This window comes from Dasypus novemcinctus, chromosome 16, assembly GCF_030445035.2.
Source record: "Dasypus novemcinctus isolate mDasNov1 chromosome 16, mDasNov1.1.hap2, whole genome shotgun sequence".
NCBI lineage: Eukaryota > Metazoa > Chordata > Mammalia > Cingulata > Dasypodidae > Dasypus > Dasypus novemcinctus.
The window spans coordinates 70,901,296-70,918,698 of record NC_080688.1 but is presented as its reverse complement, the minus strand read 5'-3'; the positions used below and the strand labels follow the sequence as shown (position 1 = coordinate 70,918,698).

The following is a 17,403-nucleotide window of genomic DNA, read 5'->3' as shown; positions in this document are numbered from 1 at the left end:
ATGGATTGGAAAACTAAATATCATGAAGATGGTGATTTTACACAAACTGATTTACGGATTCAAAGCAATTCCAATAGACTTTTTGCAGAAATGTAGAAGCCAATTATCAAATTTATTTGAAAGGGTAGGGTGCACCAAATAGCCAAAAATGTCTTTAAAAAGGAAAAATGAAGTTGGAGGATTCTCACTTCCTGATTTTAAACCATTTTACTTAACTGCAGTGGTAAAAACAGTATGATACTGGCATAAAGACAGACAGATTGTCCAATGGAACCAAACTGAGAACTCAGAAATAGACCCTCACATCTACACTCAAGTAATTTTTGACAAGGTTGTCAAGTCCTCCCAGTACAGCTAGAACAGTCTCTTCAACAAATGGTGCCAGGAAAACTGAATGGCCATAACCCAAAAGAAAGAATGATGACCCCTCTCTCACACCTTATACAAAAATTAATTCAAAATGGATCAAGAACCAAAATATAAAATGATGACCATAAAACTAGAAGAAAATGTAGGAAAATTTCTTCAAGATCGTGTGGTTGGTGATAGTTTCTTAAACATTACACCCAAGGCATGAGCAACAAAAGAAATAAATAGATAAGTGGGACCTCCTCAAAATTAAACACTTTTGCACCTCACAGGACTTTGTCAAGAGGGTGAAAAGGCAATCAACTCAATGGGAGAAATATTTGAAAATTGCATATCCAATAAGGGTTTAATATCTATGATACATAAAGATCATACAACTCAACAATAAAAAGACAAACAACCCAATTTAAAAATGGGCAAAAGACTTGAAAAGACAAGTGTCCAAAGAAGAAATACAAATGGTGAGAAAAAATCACTAGTGATTAGGGATATGGAAATCAAAACTGCAATAAGATATCATTTCATACCTATTAGACTGGCCACTATGAAAAAGCTAGAAAATTGGAGAGGATGTGAAGAGATAGGAATGTTTATTCACTGTTGGTGGGAATGGAGAATGGTACAGCCACAGTGGAGGACTGTTTGGTAGTTCCTAAGGAAGTTGAATATAGACTTGTCATGTGTCAATTCCATTACTAAGTATATACACAGAAGAACTGAGAGCAGGGACATGAACAGACATCTGCACACCAATGTTCATAGAAGCACTATTCATGATAGTCAAAAGTTGGAAATAACCCAGGTGTCCATCAATGGATGACAGGATAAACAAACTGTGGTGTATACACACAATGAAATATTACACAGTGGTAAAAAAAAAAAAAAAAAAAGCATATGACAACATGAATGAACCCAGAGGAAATTACGTGAGTGAAGCAAGCAAGACACAGGATAAATACTGTATGATTGTTCTATTTTGAACTAAATTTATTATGTAAACTCATGGAATTAATAATTAGAATATAGGTCACCAGAAAATAGAATGAGGGTAGAGAATGGAGAAGGGTTAGTCTGTGCAGAATTGGTTAGAAAGTTGTATGTAAATCTTTGGAAATGAATGGAAATGGTGAGAGCATATAACGGTATTTGTAAGTAGCAGAGCTTTTATTTGGGTATGAAAGGGAAAGTCTAAGGACATGTATATTACTAGAAGGAAAGCTTAAAAATGTAACATGGAGCTGTATAACAGTGAAATCTCATATAAAATATAAATATGGGTGAAAGACTGTATAAGACTGTTTTTACAAAATATAAATACAAATATCCTAGAAAGAAGGAAACAGAATAGCAGCTATGTGGGACATGGGAGATATTGAGAAATGGAGAGGTGATGAGTTTGGTTTTTATTACTATTATTACTGGAATAATGAAAATGCTCTAGAAATGACTGAAATGATAAATGCACCGGTATATGACTGTACTAAATGCCACTGGTTGTACACTTTGGATGGATTTATACTTTGTTAACATGTATCAATAAAATTGGTCTGTTAAAAAAAATGTAATACATGATGTTGCATGGGATCTGGCTAGGTAAGAGAAAAGGCTCAAAGGGACATTATTGCTCATATGAAAAAACCGGGATATAAACTATAAGCATTATTTCAATCTTAAACTTCTTGTACCTGATAACTGCACTTAAATTGATTTCATAAGAGAATACCCTTGTACTTAGGAAATGTACATCACAGTATTATGTGTTCAATGAGCATGATTTATACAACCTACACCCAAGTGTTCAGAAATTGGACTGATAGATGGATACGAAAAAAAGGTTAAAATCTGTGGATATGGAGATATAGGAGTTACTATATTGGAGATTTCTGTTTGGGATTTGTATTATTTTTGTAACTGCTTTAAAAAAAAAAAAGAATGTGATTTCATATAGACATTTTCCAATTTTGTCTCTATACTAATAGCAGTCCAACAAGGGCTGTGGTAGCAGTACTTTGACCTCCTTTCACTCTCACTAACATCTTTAGTGTCCATATTTTGGTCTCTAATACTATTTTTTACTATGAAGAACCAGAACTCCTGGTTCCTCGGAAGGAGGTTGTATCTCAGTCTTAAGGCAGAAAAAGAAAAAAATCAGGAAAGTCTGGAGCATTCTCTTGTCCCCAGAAAGTTATGATGCTTTTTTAGAATGTCAACACTTAAATGAGTCTTTCAAGAGCTCCCATAAGCCAGGTTGTGACAATATGAGCTCAAATAAATAAGTTAGGATTTGCAGGCCAAGAAGCAAAATCATAATTATGTAGGTATTTATATACCAAGAAAGAAAATAAATCTCCACAAAATTTTTACTAATCAAATTCAAAATAAAATAATTGCATACAATTTTTGTAATGCAAGTGTCCTCATAAGAAAAATGTAATGTATTTTATGGGATTATATTTTACTTAATTGGAATTCAAAGTTAGTGTTCCTTATCAAAATCATTTACAAATATTCATGTTAATGCTGCTCTGAAGTTTTTTATATTTCATCTTTGAAAATGTCTTTTCACACAGATAGGTACTACCAAATACTAATACCATACACAAGCATATTATTTTAGTTGAGCATATTCATCACTTGGAAAGCATTTATGGAATAATATTAGATACTTTTCTTGATATTTTCCTTTTTGTATGTCATTACATTCATCGCCTCCAATAAAAGTTTAGGTGGAAGCTCCTCAATTCCACAGTTAAGTGGATTTTTAAATATGGAAATCTCATTTACACTTGCATGGAGGTCTGAAAAACACTGCTACAACTGCAGTTTGAGTTTGGAAAACACATTCACTGCAAATTGATGTAGGAGTGAAGATCCTACACGTGAAAGCATGGGATTTGGCATTACTTGTGACTCAAACAATGTTAGTTGTCATCAAAATTACATTACCATGCTATGATATTTGCATATAAGCACTGCTTTGCCTTGCAATTTAAGTTGAATTCATTAAGAATCATTACGAAGTCTGCCTCAAAAGCTAATTCCCAAAGTCATTCAGTATTCCATAATGGTTGAGGCTTGTTCTTCTGTTCCAGAAAAATTTCAGTATTAGCTGAGTTTAAAATAGCACAATAAAATTTTGACCATTAATGTGCAACCAAACTGCTTTGAGATACATTAATGGCAAGACAGGATATTCAGCTTTCATTTGACAAAAATTCAAGGAACTGATGCTGGTTAAGTCCAAAGAGAGAATGACGTTCATCATTGACACTACTGGTTTAGTAATACATGGTAGATGAAAATATTTTCTGTAAAGTAATTTCTGATGAATGTCATGAATAACTATAGGCTTTAAACATCTCACATTTTCAGATTTTACTGATCAGTGTTTTCTCATCTTTTTTGAAAATACCCTCCATAATTATTCCATGCAGAGTATTCATAGAGGACAATTATTTTGTTATCTCAGACTTGGTACTGACTCCTTGAATAAACTACTGAGCAGTATCAGTAACAACTATTTACTTATCAAAAAAGAAAAACTTGACATCATTTACCCTACTTTTTAACTATTGATGTTGCTCCTAATAGCCTCTACAACTTGAGCAACTATTCTCTCCAAAAGTCTTAAGTTTATTTTCTTAGGCACATTCCTTCAGTTGCTGCAATCAAACAGGATTTAATTAACTCACCTTTGGTAAGTGGCTTTCCTTACTTGGCTAACAAACGAGTCACTCAGAAACTTAATGAGCCATCAGTCTCGTTTTTATTTTGTGTGTGTGTGAAGAATTTATGCTGTAATGAAATGTTCTGTTTTAAATTTCCTAATTTGTCTGATTGTTGTTTTTCTATGAGTTGAAAACATTGTGATGAGTGCTTAGTCTAGTAACATCAACGTATATAGTATTCTTTTAGCACAAGTTATGGTGGCATTGCGTAACAAACACAATGCTTTGCCCTCTAGTTCAAAAACAAAATCTACATTCCACCGTGCCTTAAAAGTGTGACATTTGAGATCTACTTATTTTCTTTTGATCTTATGAGTATGCACTAATAAAAAAATAAAATATTGTAATACAGTGATACGTGTGGCATTCAAAACAGTCGAGTTATAATTGCTTCACTGCAATCTGTTGTGTGCTGAGTAGCCATGCAGTGATGAAAGCACTATATATGGTCTTTATTGCAACTGCTTAACACTACTGCTTTAGTGAAAAAGCAGCTATAGAAAATAATAACCAAATAAGCATGGCTATATTCCAATGCTAACTTTAAAATAAAAATTTTAATTTCCTATTATTTTTACCTGTCATGAAATATTACTCCTTTTAATTTTTTTCAATCATTTAAAAATTTTACATTTAAAAATGTAAAAACCCTTCTTGGGGAGTGGATGTAGCTCAGTGGTTGGGCACCTGCTTCCCATATGCAAGGTCCTAGGTTCAATCCCCAGAATTTCCTTTAAAAAAAACCTTCTTAGTTCACAGGCTGTCCAAAAACAAGCAGTATGTTAGGTTTAGCTATAGAGCACAGATCTAGAGCACAGAGCTCACTTCTCCCCAATCCTAGATTCAGACCTAGGATCAACTAAAAGGTCTGTTATCATAATCAATTAATCACCAATTATTGGCTTCTCCTGCAGGTAGGATGGGTCCCACTTTATTAATGGGATTATCCTTATTGTTGCAATCTAGATGATTTAAAATCTAGTTCCAGCACAACCATCTGTTAACCACTGTAAAGTCAGGAGCTTTTGGAAAATCTCTTAGCTGAAACACAGGTTGGTACAGTGAAAAGCAGACGGTGGCTGGCCCAGCAGACATGGCTGACACACCACATGGCTGAGGCCCTGCCCAGAAATGCCCTGAGAAGGTGGCTGCTAGAAAGACACTGTGAGATGCCAGCCATGAGAATTCATCTGGAATAAGAATTCCCCTCAGGGTCAAGGGAAAGCCCCAGACACCCTCAAGAGGCCTCCCCATTGGCCTCCTGAGAAATGACAGATGGAGCAACCAATCAGAATAGCAAACAGCTGGGGCCCCACCCCATAATTATGAAGGGGGAGGAAGAAAGACTTTAAAAAGCCCTGACATGGGGTCCTATGCACATCTCACTCTACAGTTCACCCATGGTCCATGATTTGGACCATGCACTTTTTTGGTTTCTTAATAAACTCTATTCCCTTGTGTGACATAAGCCAAGAACCTGTAAGTGTAGAAACCCAGAGCTATCTGGGAACAGCTGTCTCTAATTCCACCCCTTATTTGAAATCTGTCAACATCAAAAGCATACCTACCTTGCCCCCTTTTTCATTCAAGGTCAGAATGTGTGGTCATTAGGCAAGACACCATTCAAATTACTGAACCAGACCCCTGGTTTAACTTTCATCTCCCAGATATGGGAGGCCTGCAGAAGGGTTTGGCTCATTCTTGACAGTGAAGCCTTCCAATAGGCAGGGATTCTTTGCTACACGGTTGTTAAAAACTTGAACTTTTACATTTGAACCTAAAACCAAGGATCAGAGAGAAGAAGGTTGCATGGACTTCAGTTTCCAGTTTTACATTCCAGGACCCTATAAAGATCAAGCTAAGGAGGTTCTCCCTCCCTTTTATCACCAGTAGGCATTACGGAATGCCTATCCTTCCATCATGGCAGATTCTCCACTATACTAATCACACATTCTCCCTATTCCCTATTCCCACTTTCCTATTTGGGACCTTCTCTTTGTGGCCATAGCTAAGTGGAAGGCTGACATAGTTATTGGCCCTAACTGACATTCTGGGACTGAAATGAGAACCATAAGTTACATGTCAACTAGGATGTGGATGTTATAAAATCTCCTGCAAAATTACTTTGTAGGTGTGGCCACCAGGAAGAGATATGAATCTTCTATGAATCCTTGCAAAGATTAACCTTAAACATGATGTCAGTTTAAAATGGTGATGTTATCAAAGTTTGTATTTCACCTTTTGTTGCCCCTTTTTGCTTTTCCCCTTTCCCAGTTCCACACCTTGTCTTTTTTCCCTTGACTTAAGGGGATTTAAACAGTAGAGAGATTGTGGAGGGGAGGGGGGGCTAGAAACACTGGTTTAGTCTACTAGCTAAACTTGGTGTATAGAGAGGCGGCCTTGAGGATGAGAAGTGTAGTATAATGAAAAACTTAGCTGGTATTTCTCCCCAGTTCCTGGAAAAAGCAAACTCTTAAATCTTTGGAATTTCCAGTGACAGGAATAACTTTAGTTCTTCCTGGTAGGTCCAGGACCACAACTGATAGTTATAGGGTAGGACAAGCTAGCCACACCTATAGCCTTAGGTCATATGAGTAGGGGTTTGGGATTTTGAGCTAAGTAATATCAGCCCACTTCCCTGATCTCTGTGAGGTAGAGTAGGCTACAGATTGAAATCAACAACGTGGAAATTCTGTCAGTCATGCCTACATAATAAGACCCCACTTAAATTTGTGACACTAAAAGTTCCAATGAGCGTCCATGATTGAGAAGATACATCTCTGTATTCTGATTTCACCTGGAGGACATGGAAGCTTGCATGAGACCCTCACAGACCTCTCACCCCATGCATTTCTTTTGGCTTTTTCTTATCACTTTATTATAATAAAACTAGTCATTACACATAGCACTTTCAATGAGTTCTAGGTTGTTCATCCTACTGACTTACTAAACCCAAGTGGGAATTCCTGAATTTGTAGCCAGTTGATGAGAAGCATGGGTGACCCTAGGACCCCCAAACTTGCAAATGGAGCCCAAAGGGGAATCTTGTATTGGACTGCCCTTAACTTGTGGAATCTGGACTAAATCCAGGTAGTCAGTATAAAATTAAGTTGTTACTTCAGTATTTGCAATTGGTATCAGAAGGTGTGTTGTAGAAGTACTTGATACCTTTGGTAAGTAACAAGGTAACTTTCCTTGAGCTCCACTCCCAGCTCACTATCTTATACCTCGATCTTGCTGAAGACCCAAAGCCAATTATTATTCTATATTCTCAAGGGCAACCCCATTAACTGGCAAAGACATGTAAGGCTCAAACACTCTTCCATTATGAGAGTGTGGGGAAAAAAAGAAATCTGGCACAATGCAAGTTCATTAATGGTCTATTAGAAACCCTGAGGCTGAAGCCTGCTAAAGGGAAGGATAGAGAATTGGGGCATGAATCATAATGCCTTAATTTTAAAGAGTATTTCTAGCTTACAGAGATCGTTCCTTCTTCAAAACAAAAATACCTTGGTGTGGGAAGGGAATAGGACACATCATTCAAGTCTTTCAGCACAACCTTCAAAAGATGTCACTGGAGAAAGAATCCAAGGGGCTGAGTTCAAAGCCAGCTTAAGGGGTGTGACTTTCAGATATTTTGTAATATTACTGCCCAAGTAGACAGTGCCCTCCAGCAGAAAAAAAAAGTTATTTTACTCAGCTCTTACCAGCATTGACCTATTTCTGTTGCTCCAAAGTATTCATAGACACAGGCAGCTGAGTGGCAGCAAGCAGTCCTAACCAACTAAGTCTAAAACTATGTACTGGCATAATTCTATTTACCAATAACAGCTAACTTACAATGTGCCAAGTATTGTGCTAAGCGAGCACTTAACAGGTATTACCTCATTTAATTCTCACAATTGTGTAAGGTGTTATCCTTAGCCCTACTTCATAAATTGAAACTCAGAGCTTCAACTTGCCAAAGGAAGCTCAGCTAATAAGGGAAAGAACCCTAAGAACTCTGACTCAGAAACACACACACAGAGAACATAAACACTGGAGAAATCTGAGAAACATTTGCTACACTTTGTTCATTTGTGAAAATACTGATTCTGCTTTGACTTGTAATGAAATAAGTGAGTCTGTTTTTGAATAATTTTTCATGATCCCCTTTTTAAAAATTTACTGAAATGATTTGAAGGGGAGCTAAATTATTAGTTTGTCAGGGGCATGATCAAGTTCCTTCCATACTTGGCTGAGCTAAATTATGACAATAGGGAAGCGGACTTGGCCCAATGGATAGGGCATCCACCTACCACATGGGAGGTCCACGGTTCAAACCCGGGGCCTCCTTGACCCGTGTGGAGCTGGCCCATGCGCAGTGCTGATGCACACAGGAGTGCCCTGCCACGCAGGCGTGTCCCCCACGTAGGGGAGCCCCACGCACAAGGAGTGCGCCCCTTAAGGAGAGCCACCAGGGTGAAAGAAGATGCAGCCTGCCCAAGAATGGCGCCGCACACACAGAGAGCTGACACAACAAGATGACACAACAAAAAGTAACACAGATTCCTGGTGCTGCTGATAAGGATAGAAGCAGTCACAGAAGAACACACAGCAAATGGACACAGAGAGAAGACAATGGGGGGTGGGAGGGGAGAGAAATAAATATTTAAAAATAGATAAAAAATAAAAAATAAAAATTATGACAATATTCCTCCCCACAATCAGGGCTTCTGGACCCCCTCCCAAGAGAGCCTTCCTTATGCTTGTTTCTGTCTTCTTGTGCTCTTGCCCCAAAACCCAAGTAAATGGTTCAATAAATCAAAACGTTATATACTACAGCAACCTAATAAATAGCCCTCTAAACACCAAGTTATAAAACTACCCAAACATATTCTGGGAACTTATATATTCAACTAAAACATCACAGGAACCTCAATAAGGGTAGTTATATATCTCTGAACAAAAACTAAACAGGTCTGCATTCTAGCCCTACTATCTAAAAATTTACTAAGTAACAGAGCATTACTACCATGATAAGAGGGTTTTAAGGACAGGCTACTGGATAGAAGGGAAATGGTTTTAGCATTTGGAGAAAATGTTTTCTACATGACTGCAAGCACAAATCACTATAGGAATTAACAACAAAAAGCATTCATTTTAGGCTGCTTCAGAAGTGATATCCTCTTCCTTTTGTCTAAATTCTTAGCAGAGAATACCAAGTGCCCCAAGCTACTGTCTCTGTCTAGAATACTTTTCCACTAATTTCTTTGATGGCAAATTTTTGTTCATTTTTCTAGATCAACTCAAATATGCCCTCCTGAGTGAAATCTTCCTTGATTTTTCCAGGCCACTAAGATGCTCCATCTTCTATGCTTCTGTTAACAGTTGCTCCATCTTCACTTCTCTGAAACAGTACTTACCTGGTTGTCATGTAATTTTATCTATATGTGTATTTCCACCACTGAGTTCCTCATGGTAGGTCATCCCTTCTTATACATCATCACCACTCCCACCCCTGTAGCCCTCTACACACATAAACACACTCAGTTCCAGCTGGAATTCTCCACTCCCAGAAATATTCATATTAAAGCTATATGGCCACCTAGATGAATACCTGATATTCTGATTACCATTCATAAAATTCCAGAATATTTATAATAGTATTGGCTTTCTAGTTCATGAACTATTTTCTTTTACAAAGTTATAAAACCATTAGATTTTGAAAATATTGGCCCAAGGTTTCTCACAGCACCTTAGTTTTCTAAATCATCTGAAATTTTTCTTCCTTATATAGATGCCCACCTTCCTCGGTTTGAACAGGCTACATGAATTGCAAACAAGGGAGGACAGAGGTAGACAGATGAGGCATTTCGTATTTCCCCTATGAATGTTCTTCCCACCAAAACCTTCCTAGAACCTTATCAGTTTACATGTCAGTTATCAATTTATTGTCTCTCAGCTCCAAATTCAACCTGAAGAGGCGCTTTTGCTGTTTTCTGGCAGCTGCACCTAAACCAGCAGTGTAAGTGTGAAGATATCCAGTGATGCTGCACCCAAGCCATGCTTCCAGAATGTAGGATGTTGATGACCTTTCCATGACCCTCCCAACACAAACACTTCACACTCCAGGGAACCTGCCAGCACTGAAGACTCCACACTCTCTTCATGCGCATACACCCAGCCACCAGCATAGCTTCCCTGCTGAAATAAATAGCCCTCTAAACATCAGTTGCCCAGCAACTACAGACTAGCTCTAGTCCAGGCAAACCAGAGCCCATCCAGTGGGCTGAAGCTACGATATCTCCAACAAGGTCTGAACCCCATTCTTGGGGAGGACTTTTCCTTCCAAGGATACTATCCTTGGATACTCTCTCTCAGTTCTAGGGTACCATATATAGTTTTCTTATATCATCTTTTATTATAGTATAAAATTTTTTAAATATTCAACTTCCCTTGTTTAAAACCAATGTGTGGTTTTATCTCTAGAATGGACCCAGACTGATACTTTCAATCATATCAAGATCAAAGAAGCAAAAACTAATCACTGAAAAATTGCCTAGATTTAGATCTGTAAAAGATGGTTTATCTGATGAAATGAAAAACATTCAAAAATCTTAAAAGTTTTGAGGACTCAAAAGGTCAGAAGGCTTACAGCTAAGTCATTCAAAATACATAATTGTTAATCCTATTTAATGAACAGCAACAAAAATAATTCTTCCAAAATAGATAAAATTTACCTCATTTTAAAAAGTATTTACAGAACATCATATAATAAAGAATGTGGTCTCTTTTATCATGAGCTTACAACTTTATACAGGGAACCAGGTTTAGAATCATCAATTAACCCTTACGACCACTATGTAAAACAGTTTAACTTTGACTGGTTATACAGGAAAAGGTATACTGTATAACCAAGAATACCTGGTAGGAGGTGCAATCATCAAAGAGATAAATTAGAGTCGATCATTAATATTTGTGACATATATTACCTCCTAAGGAAACACTGCAATATAAAAGGCACTAACCACAAAATAAAACAAGAAATACAAAATAAAAGCCAAATGAGTGGTATGGGAGAAACATGGGGGAAACCATTCTACCAGAGTTTAGGGGAAGTCACTCTACCAGAGGATTAGAATGTTTGGAAAAGGAAATGCAAAGACTTGGTCAGAGCTTTAAAGAAGTTGCAGAGTAAGCTTTAGATAAAAAGTATTTCAAGTAAGAAAAATAATATGTACAAAAGTAAGAACATACATAGATAGTTTCAGAACATCTGAGTAAAGCATTTAGCTAAAGGAAATTAGCTGAAATAAATCAGTAAGTGTAGAATAGAGGTATAAACACTGTTTTGCAAATACCAGTGAGTTTACCTTCAGTATAAAGGATGAAAGAGAGGGGAAGAAATGTTTAAGGTTGAAATAGGTATTAGGAGGCATATGGACTAGTCCCAGTTAAGATAATAAGGGATGGATAAAAGTTGTTGCACTTGTGAAAGTAGAAGGGTTTGGATCTAGAGTAAAGATAATGCATAATAAATTGAGAAAGTAAAAAGCTCTGTTTTTTTTTTTCCTTTGTCCAAAAAAGGAAAATGATCTTAATGACAAGTAAGTATAAAGGCAAGAGGGAAGCAGAGGGGGAATAGGAAAAGAGTAATTCCACATTTCAATTATCTAACAATATAACCCACTGTACAATATGTTCATGTGTAGGCCTAGATTTACCCCAATTATATGGAAGACACTACAATCCAACACAACATATAACCATGTATGAAGCGTGCAGTCTATACATGAAATAGAGAGATATACGGTCTCTCACAAATGGGAAAAATAAGTTATTCAGAAATTACCAATTTTACTGGCCTTTTGTTTTTTTCTCCTTTCAAGCTATGTGCCTTTTAGCAGGTTCACTTCTTGATAGCACTTCTACCAAATGAGTTTTGAGATACAAAGTGAAGGTTGGGACACAAAAAATGAAATGAAAATTCAAATCTATGAGTGATCCCATGTATTTAAAACATAAAGGGAAAAAGAATCTTGTGACGATTTATCTTCCAGCAACATTTTAGAATAACTGTATATAATTTAACATTATCATAAACCATTAAACACAAAACAAAACCCACATCTGTAAATTTCTATAAGAAATAACATAGAGAGACATATATCCAAAACAAATCTAAGAAGACAATTCGTCAATTTGGTTAGAAATCTCTATGAAGCAGAAATGAATTGTCACACAAAAACTGGGAAACTGGAAGTTCTTACTGATGAGTCTTGAAGTCCTCTCATATTAGTAACAGCTTTATCCCCTGACTTCAGATAATTTTTGCAATTTAGCTTTTTCTTTTTTGTTACATTTTTTCATATGCTATTAAAATTTGAAGTCTTTCTTTACTTTTTCTAAGAGTAAGACAATAATTTAGTTCATAGTCCTAAACCAGCAGTCTCCATTCTGTTGCTCCCTTTTTAACCCTGAAAACTTGAAAAAAAAAAAAAAAAAAAAAAACCCTGAAATATTACACCTGTAATTAAATAATTCTTTAGAGAATTTCTGCAACATTTATGATTTAGATTTTTAAAAATGTTTTAGGTAACTCCCTCCTGTATATTTCTTTAATTAAGAAAGTTAGGATTAATTATTCTGACAAAATTTAACTTTTAGGTAAAAGACTAAACTTTTCAAGATTTAACACACAAGGAAAATTTAATAATCCTTTGGTAAATATAATTGTTTCTTAAAATAATAGTTTAAACATGAAGTTTTAGAACAAACTTAGTATTGATACATTCTTGGAAATGAGAGCACTAACCAAATCAGTGCTATTCAGTCACTAGAGCACTTGGGAAAAGTTTTCCAGGCACAGCATACATTATATAAAATCAACATAATTAATATACAATTAGAAGGTAATACATACATTATTACCTGATGTCCTTTTCTCAGCTTTCTTTAGAGTTTGTCTAATAGTAGATTTTGCTACGCCTGGAACATGACCCAGATCCACCTAATGCTTACTACTTAAAACCTGTATTTTAACAGCCAGCCATACTTTAATCATTTAAGTAATCCACGTTTCATTATCGAAATTATTTCCCATCAAGAATACATAACCAAAAAACAGAATGTCAGCGACAGAAAGACCTCCATGGAGTAAACTAAACAAATTTATTTCCAAGTCCCTCTTGGCAGAAGAGTATAGTGACTCAAGCTCACTGGCCAAGACAAAAAATAAGAAAAGACAGGGCTCATTCTACAGCTTTTGACATATCAAAGATATTTAATAAATGTTTTAATAACTTAATAATTTAGAAAAAATTCTATGATCCAGTGAAATTCCTGTCATTTTGACAGTAAATCTACTGGCAAAGATGCTGCTATATGGGTAAAGTGTTAATGTGTAGGTAGCATTTATATACAATGATACTCCTTAATTTCATTGGGCTTTTTAAGTATGCTATATTAATTATGCTTTATGACATAATTCTTAGTTTTGTTGGTAAAGATACTTCTGGCTTCTTAGAACTTTACTTGGTAGAAACAACAAAATTATAGTGGTCTGTTCAGGTCCAGTTAGGGACAAACTTTGAAGACTATTAACTGCTTTAAAGAAAGCTCAGTTCTTATAAAATAGCTTTAAAACACAAGAATTTGTTTTCTGATTTTCCATATTCATTTCAAGTTTAGTTATCAAATTTCAGAAGGCAATTGGCTACCGACTCATAGTTTTTACTAACTGAGCTAACCCCAAAACTAAAATCTGGGGAATAATTCAATACCAAAACATTACATTCTCAAATACCCAAAATAATTTTTTATAAACTGTCAAATACTAAGACTATCTATATGCAGAATCAAAGCATTAATTAAATGAGGACATTCTCTGGATTTCACAACATAAACTACAAGAATATTAGTTTTAGGACAGCATCACTCCAGTATTAAATTGATTCATTTGCAAATACAACATACCTAAATACTAGACTTATGAAAACTTAAAATTAACAGATGTCCACATGGATAAGACATAATACAACAATTTTGATATCCCCTTAAACACCTCAAAAGTGGATGCTATCTGTATGAAAAAAAATCTATTTGACATCAGAGATTTTTGGATAGAAATCAGGAAGAGTTAATTATTGAGAAGCAGATAATAAAACGATATGGATGCTGAAGAAGGTTAAAAGTCTATGTAACCTTCAAGAAAAGAAATCATCTGTCTGAATATTAGCCATTTGCCAGTCTAACGACCAAAGTTAGGATTTCTTGTGGGTATTTCCAGTTAAGATTCTGATATTTTGTCACAAAACAAAGATAAGTCACAAAGCCTATGGACATTTTCAAGTTTGGCTTTTCAGAAATATATAATACTTGAAGCAATCACAAAATAAGACATAGCTTATAATTACTTTGTCAGTTTAAGTAATAGCAAAAAAAAAAAATACATTTTTGTTCTGTGGTGACTATTTATTGGTTAGACAGTTTTATTTTCCTCTTCACATTTTCGGTGACTGTTTCCCACTGGTATCATCAACCAGGTCTCTCAGGCGAGATAAATGGTGCAAAGCCCTTCGTTAAAAAGTATAAAACACATTATAAACCAATATTAAGACCTGAATAGCCACACAGACAGCAAGAAATGGTGATTATATTGTTTCTTAACTCACAAATAGTTTAAGAAATGAAATTAAACACTAATATAAATATCAAACTTTGAGAAATTTTCCTCATAAAAACTTGAGACCTGGATAATAAGAGTATAAAATATTTTCTCTGAAGTTCTATAAACATTTACCTTTAAAATGTATATGGTTTTTTACATTCGAGGGTTTTTTTAATTAATCTTCTAAGTAGTCAAATAAGAAACAATAATAACAGCTATCATTTGTATCACACTTCACAAACCATTTTTTTCCAGGTGATTTTCACAACAGCTCTGTAAAAAGATACTTTTTTCTTTTGGTATGCTAAGCATGGCAACATTTAAGAAATTAAGACAAAATTTATTTTTAACATTTACATTCAAGATAGTTAAAATTAAAAAAAAAAATACCACTTAGGGATCAGTTTCAATTTTGAGAAAAACTTGTTTTTATTAGGAAGGGAGTGGGAGGAAATCAATGACTTTTCCAATAATGTGGCATAATGTAGTATTATACCAACAACCTGGATTTTTGTCTAAAATAAAGTCAGGATTGTAGGTCAGGTCACAGTGGAGAAAACTCAGTCATTCTTGAACAAACGAGGAAAAGAGAGGCCCTCAACTTTCCAGGATTCCTCTAAATGTATTATTCCAGTTTTTCCTCTCCCCTATTGTTCAACTCCTTGAGAACCACTCAGAAATGTCATTTAATCATATTTCAGATCACAAATAAGTAAGATAGTAAGAAAAACAGAGAAGGAATAATTTTATTATCCAGTAATCTCCAAATTAATAATTTCTATTTCCATTATGAGTTCAAAGATTGTAACTATACCACTGTATTCTACATGTGGTAGAGGTTCAATAACTATAGGTTAAATAAAATACATCTTCCACTTCAGTCAGGATACGGACATGGAGGAAAACAGTAGTATTAATTGCTGCATTTATATCTATTTCCCTATACTCTAGAGAACTTTTTCGACACTTTCACTAAAATGTAATGAGAAAAGAATCTGGACTCTGGTATCCTTTTTGGCAATTTCAATTAATTTTTGAGATTGTCATCTCATTAACAAAAGGACAATAACTCATCAAGAGTTAAGCAATCAGATGATGGGAACGAGTGTTGTTGGGGGGGCGGAGAGGGGGGGTGGGGGGGTGGGGTTGAATGGGACCTCACATAAAAATTTTTAATGTAATATTATTACAAAGTCAATAAAAAAAAAAAAAAAAAAAAAAAAGAGTTAAGCAATCAGAGGTAAAAATAACGGGATTCTATCATTTCTATATATCCTGTAATAGTATCTCTTTACCCAAGGAATTATACTCTTCCTAAAGACATATGTTTTTGAGAAAGAAGTTGATCTGTTAATATATTTAGAACGTATTTCTTTATTCTTTTCAGGTTTGTTATTAAAGTACCTGTGATTCAAAGGAAAGTAAAAGACAATTGGCTAGAGTCCTATCTTATTTCCTGTAATTCCCAGAAAAGGAATTATATACCAGAGGGGGGCCACAGATCTCCTGAACAGTCTGTGAAATTGAATGGGGAAAAAATTTTTCATTTTTTTTTTTTACTAAACACCATTTGAAATTCAACATTATCTGTGACTTTGTCTCCCACAAAAATTATAGACATTTTCATATCACATTATAGTTGTTGCAAGCATCTCAAAATATCTTTAAAATTACAATAGTTATTAAATCCACTGCTAGAACATATATGATCTAAGTCTTCTTGAACCATTGACAATGGTTCAAAAGTTCATGAGACATAACTAGTCAAGTATCAGATACTTTTAAGCTTAGTTGTTCATCCACCGAATAGTGAGGTTTCACTGGTGACCCAGACATCAATGCTTTCCAATATTCCTTTTCTATTTGTTGATCAACACGTAGAGAGGTAAAGTGAAAAAAAAAAGACCACTCCATGGTTTAATGTTTTCATTCAAGCAAAAGGGTTCCATACTGTCATATGCTTTTACAAAATGAATTTTAACTTACCTGCATTTTAAATGTGTTGTCTTATTTTAAAGAAGCACATATTAAGAATATGAAGCATATATTATTATATCACAAGTTTTAGTATTTCCATAATTTACATTCAACATAATTGGTTTCCTTTTCTAATCATAGTTTATTTTATGCCTTTATAAAACAATGGTCTAGTACAACTCGCCTGGGGACAGAGAACACAAATGGACAATGCTAAGTAGATAAGGAAAGAAAAGGAAGAAAAAGGAAGGGAATGAAAGGGAAAGACAAGAAGGGTGGGTGTATGATGTGGTAGGTGAGAGGGATTAGAGAAACTAAGTAGAAACTTGAAATTTTTGGTCTCCCTAACTCAACTAGACAATTGGCTGACAGTTCTTTTAATTTAACCTCTATCTACCCAGCTGAGAACAAAACATGAGCCACTTGCTGAAGAAGCAATCAGAAAGTTGATTGCTATTTCAAAGGTTTAAGTAGGGAGGATAAAATTGTGGAAGGAAATGATTCTTTTCATCTCTGAAAGAGTGAAAAAGCAACTGACATACTGACATAAACTGACATAAAAGAACTGACATAAAAGAAGCTCAGTAACATAAACTGATTATATGACAGCAGTTAAGCTCTATTTCAATTTACTCATAATTTGCCTGTTTTCCTATTAGTTCTACTACTGACTTCTCT

The 17,403-nt window shown here is 35.1% G+C and overlaps 1 protein-coding gene across 4 annotated transcripts in view; it reads right to left on the bottom strand.

The window, feature by feature from the left end:
* Positions 1-11,922: 11,922 nt before the first annotated feature.
* Positions 11,923-17,403, bottom strand: part of C16H18orf54 (chromosome 16 C18orf54 homolog) — a 39,459-nt gene continuing 33,978 nt past the window's right edge. For 2 of the 4 annotated variants that reach the window (XM_058277756.2, XM_058277755.2), the window contains exon 8: positions 11,923-16,607. In XM_058277756.2, the coding sequence (XP_058133739.1) occupies positions 16,544-16,607 (64 nt within the window). In that variant the 3' untranslated portion in view covers positions 11,923-16,543. The remainder of the gene's footprint in view (positions 16,608-17,403) is intronic. The other 2 variants (XM_012525671.4, XM_058277754.2) reach the window with 1 other exon arrangement.